Consider the following 6,656-nt stretch of genomic DNA (forward strand, 5'->3'; position numbering starts at 1 on the left):
TTACTCGTTTCCCGCTTTCTTGAAACTGCACGGTGGTTCGCATCTGTGCGAGCGGTTACCGTACCTCTGATGGAATTGACACGTGTCGAACGTTGTCTTGTTATGGGGGCCGCGGTTTGAATTCTTCGGTCCTCTTCGCTCTTGCGCGCGCAGCATTTGTTTAATCTCCTGCATGCTCTGGTCCGCCGAGGCTATCCAGTCTTCGCAGTTCCGCAACCTAGCTTCTACGCTGGAACGGTGTGGTGCTGGAGGTGCGTGGGTGCGTGAAAAGGCGTCCACGTGCGGGCACGGTGCGGTGCTGGGGTATTCCGCGGGAGCGGGGGCGGGGGCGGTAGCGGGGGCCGGGGCGAGGGCGGAGGCTGAGGGGGCAGCGCTTAGCTGGAAAACGTCGACCGGCCGCTGTGTCTCGAAAACGCGGTCTGCGACCGCCGTCAGCTCTTTTATGTTGGTCGTCGTCATCGTTGCGAGCGCCGACTGCACGGGAACTGGAAGTCTTCGCGTCCACATGACTCTCAAGAAATCTGTCGAGCACGTGTTGCCCGCGGTCGCCTTCATATGGAACCACAAGTCTGATGGTCGGCTGTCGCTGATCTGAAGATTCGCCATCAGTCTGTTGATGCGATTGTCGTGGCTGTCCGAGAACGCCTCTACCAATCTTCTTTTGGTAGTTTCATAACGGTTTCCCTTGGCCTGCTCCAAAAGGATGTCTCGGATGAGCGGGAGGAACTTGTTGTCGAGGAGTCCCACGACCGTGGCGAATTTCGCCTCGTCCGACTTGATGAGCGCGCACGGAAACTGTGTTTCGAGTCGTGCGAACCACAGCTCGGGCGCTTCGTCCCAGAAGGGCGGAACGCGCACGGCTATCCTCGCCACTTCTATCTCTGCTCCTGAATAGGCTTCTGCCGCGGGGGTAGAGGCGGGGGTGGCGGCGGGGGCCTCGTCGAGAAGGCCTGTGATGATGGGCGCCATGCTTGTACCGTACGTTTTTGACAGCTGCGTGTTTTGACAGCTGCGTGTTTTGACAGATGCGTGTTCTTGTTTTGTAGGGGTCACCAGTTATGGAGAGCAGGCGATTGATTGAAACGCGGTGTTCGGCTTCGGGAAACAATGTTTATTGGTTCAGGTACAGCGAGTGTGGGAGACGAGAGAGGTGTTGTCGGTTTCGAGGTCCGAAGGGAAGAGATGGCTTCCCGTGACGCGCTGACCGCCCTCGGGGCGAAAACACCTCCGTTTACGGCCAGCCTTTGGGGTTGCCACAATTACAATGGATTGAGGATATAGGTCTGTTCATACATAACAGCATTGCACGGCTTCAGCACTACGCGTCTCCGTCTCTTGAATGAAGCAGGGAAAATGTACGGAGATAGATGGATGATACGAGGTGTAAAACTGTAAACGGAGACTGTTTAACTGTAAAACTGTAAACGGAGATTATAACGGCGGCTCCTTTTAGCATATGCTGCAGCAGAGCATCGTAACCTTTGGATATTCGCGGCACACATTGTTTACGACTCGTAGAGTTTGTCAGCTACGTACATGCATATGTACTTCATCGGCAGTCGCTAGTGATTCCATATATGCGTAGGGACTTAAGTACGCGGGACAGATGTGTTGACTGTGTCCCGGTCTAAGAAAACACCGGTTGTGTTTGTAAGAGGATCGTTTATTTTTGTTCAATTGTTACAATGGTTATTGTATGTACGAAGAGGTTGAGCTTCGGAAAAGTGATCTGGTTGAACTCCAGAGGTGTTGGGAGCTAGTGCGTCGCTTTATATACGTTCTGGCTTGAAGCGTGCCGTGTGCGGATGCTTTGTTTTTGTTTCCAGGACATGTGTTTTGGTGACACGTGTTGACCTGTTTTCGAGGCACGTGTCTTCGGTACACGCGTGGTTTATAGCTATGGGGTCAGCGCCAGAACGTCGTTCATTTAAGAATGCGGTCATGTGCTACATGTAAACGACTTTTCAGGACATGTTTTACGATCGAGCGATGAACTCTTTTGGAATGGTCGAAGGGGACGTTGCCCTTGAGTTATGCATGTTTGTACAGGATCGATGATGAGATCACTGGTTTTGATTCGTAATAGCACAAGTCGTGCTATATTCCTACAACACTAACTAACATCGGTTTTCTTCGCCATGACGCAATGGCGCAATATTGCTTACATCGTATTGTCGAGTACTTGCAATATGAATGCATACACGTGCATTCGTAGCTACGCGTCAGAATACAAGTCAGCAAAAATGTTTCGACGTTTATCGAACGAAAAATTATGTATAATAGCGCTGTTGTTGGAAGAAGACGCTCAAGATGGCAACAAAAAAGCACGGAGGCGTTTTGATGTGCATCCCATGTTAAAAAATAGAAAAAACTAAGGAGAGTTTTGGACACTGTATAAGGAGCTTGTGGATGATGGACAAAATTTTTTAAATATTTGCGCCAAAACCATGTCGAAATATTGAACAGCTGTCAACTGTCACTATCGATAATTGGTCCAAAACAGCAAAGCGGCAGACTCATGGCACGTAATTCGCGTGTATATTTCCACGATGGCCAAAAAAAACGGATACGATACGTTGACGGATGTTGCTGTAAGGTATGAACAGGAAATGTCGGGTACTGCTGTAAGCCTGCCGTGGCGTAAACGTGACGGTTGGTATGAATATACCCATACAAAATGTACCAAAGAATACTTTTCGTACGGCCGGATACCTGCTGAGGTCGGTACGTGCTGACTAGGTATGAACAGACCTTTAGGCCGAAGTGCTGTTCGGAGAACTCATATTACCGCGGTGCACAGGTTACGATGCTCTGCGCTACAGTATCATGGAGTTTTCGGCTGCCAGATGTTCCGTCATAGAGATTTGAGTGACTTTTGGGGGGAGCGCTTTGTGAGCAATAATCACCGAACCGATATCGATATAGCAATCTTTTATATCGAAAGTGGCACTCTATCGTGTTAAGACCAATAGTCTGTGAGTTTGCATGTTGAGGCTGGCATCCGTGGCTGTCATTCTAGTGCCGGTGTTGTTCTCGTTCTGTGGCTGGAGTGTGAGTGTTCGTCGTTCTTCGTTCTTCGTTCTTCATCCACTGATCGGCTCAGCTCGGCTCTGCTCGGCTCCATGATGAGCTCCTTACCCATGGAGGTGGAAGTGTCCGTGTCGGTGGAGAGCGCTTCCGCCGGGCCGACGGACTCGGCCTCGACTTCCGCCAACAGCTCTTCGAGCGCGGGGGCGGCGGCGGCGGCGGCGGGGGCTCCGGCGGGAGCGGGAGGGGGCGCGGGGGGCGCAGGCGCGGGCGGGGGCGGAGGCCGGGTGTCGACGGGTCCAGTGGTGACCGCCGGGGCGGCCGGCACCGCTGGATCCGTGTCCGTCTCTCTTCACCCGCTGGTCATCATGAACATCTCGGAGCACTGGACGAGGCTGCGAGCGCAGGAAGGATCGCCGCAAACCGGTAACCAACTCGACTCGATTAACTTCTCCCAAAAGTATAACCTAACCTCAAATGTTCACTGGTTTTTTCAGTCATCGGCGCCATTATCGGCAAACAAAAGGGACGCAATATCGAAGTTATGAACTCTTTCGAGTTAGTGTTTTGCGTCATAGGAGGCGACGTTCTTATAGATAGAGATTATTATACGATGAAAGAAGAACAATGTATGTGTCATCAAATTTTTCTTTGTCAGAATTGAAATATACCTATACATATGCATAATTAATCGATTCGTATTTCAGTTAAGCAAGTATTCTCCGATATGGACTTCCTCGGTTGGTATACGACCGGAGAGTCTCCGACTGAAAAGGATATAGCCATCCATAGGCAAATATGTGAAATTAACGAATCTCCGATATTATTACAATTGAATCCGAATGGTAAAAGTGGAGACGTAAGTATATTAGTCACCTTGTACAAATCCATGTATATCCATTGTAAAAATTCTTACGACTTTTAAATTCATAAGCAGAATAGATTACTGGTTAGCATATGATGCTTTGAACAGAGTGGTCACGTGTTAAAATCCCACTGGTTTCTGCTGGCCCGACCTTGGATTTGTGACTCCAGGTCGATCGTTTTTATCAATTTATCTGATTTTCATTGAAACAGTTCCGACAAATTGGCAACCTTATCCATTTTCTTGCAAATTTCGAGCTTTCAGCAGTCTCGAATTTCGCTGAATTGTACAAAATGCTGGAAATTTACAAATTTGACCTAAATGTCTCCGTGAGTGTTAATTAATATGTATTTACTTTGTATAATACTGTTGTGTAGAGGTGGGTGGAGGATCCAAGTAAAAGGCCAAAGTCGTTTCACAGTATTTATTGGTGATTAAGGAGATACACACACTGGCAGTGCTCCGTCCAGAATTTCTTGATATGGTCTAAGTACCTTCTTATAAAGAACAGGTCGCTCAGGGAATCTTCGACGTCCGGTTTGTTTACCTATTGTTATAGTTAGACTGCGGATAAACACCGTGCTTTTTCCAGGAATTGGGGCGGTTTAGCTCTATTTACAAATCTAGAGTCCAAAAAAAAAACATTCGGCGAACCTTTAATAATGCATTTACAACAATTGAACAATACGCGGCACCCTCTGGGTCCGGGCTTTAGTTATAGTCACGTACTAAGATATGTATTCCCACGACACTCAGTCCCACGCTGTCGCTGTCACTTCTGAGAAGGGACCGGGTGACGTTACTAAGCCAATTCAGTGTGATCATTGTTTAGCCTACTTGCACTTAGCCTAGAGATAATCCTCGAAAACAAATTGTAACAGCGGCTCCTTTTAGCATACACTACAATACTAATAGTACTTGTTTCAAATGTACATTTTTCGGGCCAGGGGCTATTGCGCATTGGGGTTTCCTGTTAAGCGTTCCATTTTTAATTTTAGGCCACCAATTTTTGCTTTATAAAATGTAGATTCAAAGTTTTTAATTTTCATCTGTTTTGAGCAAAAAATAAGTCTTCAAACGAATCTGTGCTATTTCTGAAATCTTGGCTTATATGCTTAAAACATCTAGTCCAGTGGTTCTTAACCTTGTTAGAGGTACTGAACCCCACCAGTTTCATATGCGCATTCACCGAACCCTTCTTGATTGGAATCCTTCTTAATTGGCACCCGAATCATATGATTCTGGTGTGTGTCTTGACTTCCGCCGAAACCCTGAGACTGACTCATCGAACCCAGGTTAAGAACCACTGATCTAGTCACTTGTATTGTAAAATGTGAAGCTTGATCCATATTAGACAAAGTGAGAGATTTTAAGGGACATACAGAAAGTCTAACATAAATTTTTTTATAAATATATAAATTATTAATTTTTTATTTCAACTTTTCAGCAATTACCTGTATGCCTTTACGAATCAGTGGTCGAATTAGTAGGTGGTGGTGAAACAGCGTTATTATTATCACCTTTAAAATATACCTTAGCCGCTGAGGAAGCCGAACGTGTAGGCGTTGATCACGTCGCCAGAGTGTCTTCAAGCGATGCCGGAGAAAGTAGTTTAGGTTTGCAATAAGAAACACTGTTTATGAATATATATATATATACATTTTCGAATCGTTTTCGATTGATTTAAAACGACTTTCACAGTTGCTGAACATTTGACGGCTCAGAGATCGGCAATTCGGATGGTCGCGATGAGAGTGCGGCTCGTCGCTCGTGCAGTGGCCGCTCTTCGTAGCGGAGAACTACCCCCTAATGCAGCTCTGCTCCGCGAAGCGAGAGCTTTAGCTCATCGTCTTCCACTCGTCGACAATCCCAGCTTTACTCACCATTTTTATAATGTAATTCATCGTTAACTATTTTGACTGTGATTCGTCAAAATTTGTATTAGTTTAATTGTATTTTTTTATTTTCAGCAATGTAATGACGTTGGACTGATGACGTATCTCGGAAGTATCACCAAAGGTTGCAACGATATTAACCAATTCGTGAATAAGTTCAATATATTGTACGATAAGCAGACGATGGGACGTCGCATGCGAGGACTTTTCTTTTAAATCGTGCCAATGTTCATATGATTCTGATGAATTCATTCGTATTTGTCGAGGCTCATTTGTGATCCTGCTTAATATGTGAGTCTCTCCAGAACCGGCGAGCGCTATATTTTGTATTGTGATAAATTATATCGTGTTCCGAGATGCTCACGTGCAGTCGGATCTAATTATAAACTTCTCGTACGGAAGATATAATCCATTTCGTTATTTTGTATAGGAAATAAAATGTTCATTTAAATTACTTCAGTTATTTTTGTAGTCCTTTTTCACTTATTGTACAGAAATAAAACACACTGTTGTCTTTTTTGTTCAAAGTGTATTTACATAAAAAGTGATATGAACTTTTTGAAATCACATTTTCATATAAACATTAAATAATTTCTTATAAATGTATTAATCTGAGGAGGTCACGATAGAATGTCAGTTGATATTCGATACCAGGTCTTAGTCTACGAATTGGATGAATGAAATTAATTCATGTTTGTCGTCGTTGCTTGAATATTAAATCAGCCGTCAGTTTTGAGTCTGATTAATCTAATTAATGCCATTCTATCGTGCCGATTTCAATCTATCTCAATACATACATTATAAATTACATATGTATTAAAAAAAAATGCACATGACTTGAACTCTGAGAAACCTTATAATTGCTTATT

At 45.0% G+C, this 6,656-nt stretch overlaps 2 protein-coding genes across 3 annotated transcripts; one reads left to right on the forward strand and one right to left on the reverse strand.

The window, feature by feature from the left end:
• On the reverse strand, positions 1-969 carry LOC143916867 (uncharacterized). The gene has a single exon (XM_077438125.1). The coding sequence runs from the start codon at positions 967-969 to the stop codon at positions 1-3; it is 969 nt and encodes a 322-aa protein (XP_077294251.1).
• A 2,153-nt stretch (positions 970-3,122) lies between these two features.
• Positions 3,123-6,311, forward strand: CSN6 (COP9 signalosome subunit 6). 2 transcript variants are annotated; one of them, XM_077437813.1, is made up of 7 exons: positions 3,123-3,225; positions 3,292-3,453; positions 3,525-3,656; positions 3,735-3,886; positions 5,340-5,508; positions 5,594-5,787; positions 5,863-6,311. In XM_077437813.1, the coding sequence occupies exons 1-7, from the start codon at positions 3,123-3,125 to the stop codon at positions 6,001-6,003; spliced, it is 1,053 nt and encodes a 350-aa protein (XP_077293939.1). In that variant the 3' UTR covers positions 6,004-6,311. The 2 variants fall into 2 exon arrangements, with proteins under 2 accessions (XP_077293939.1, XP_077293940.1); XM_077437814.1 differs by having other exon boundaries at positions 3,331-3,453.
• The last annotated feature ends 345 nt before the right edge of the window (positions 6,312-6,656 follow it).

Source organism: Arctopsyche grandis, chromosome 9 (genome assembly GCF_051622035.1).
Source record: "Arctopsyche grandis isolate Sample6627 chromosome 9, ASM5162203v2, whole genome shotgun sequence".
Lineage (NCBI taxonomy): Eukaryota > Metazoa > Arthropoda > Insecta > Trichoptera > Hydropsychidae > Arctopsyche > Arctopsyche grandis.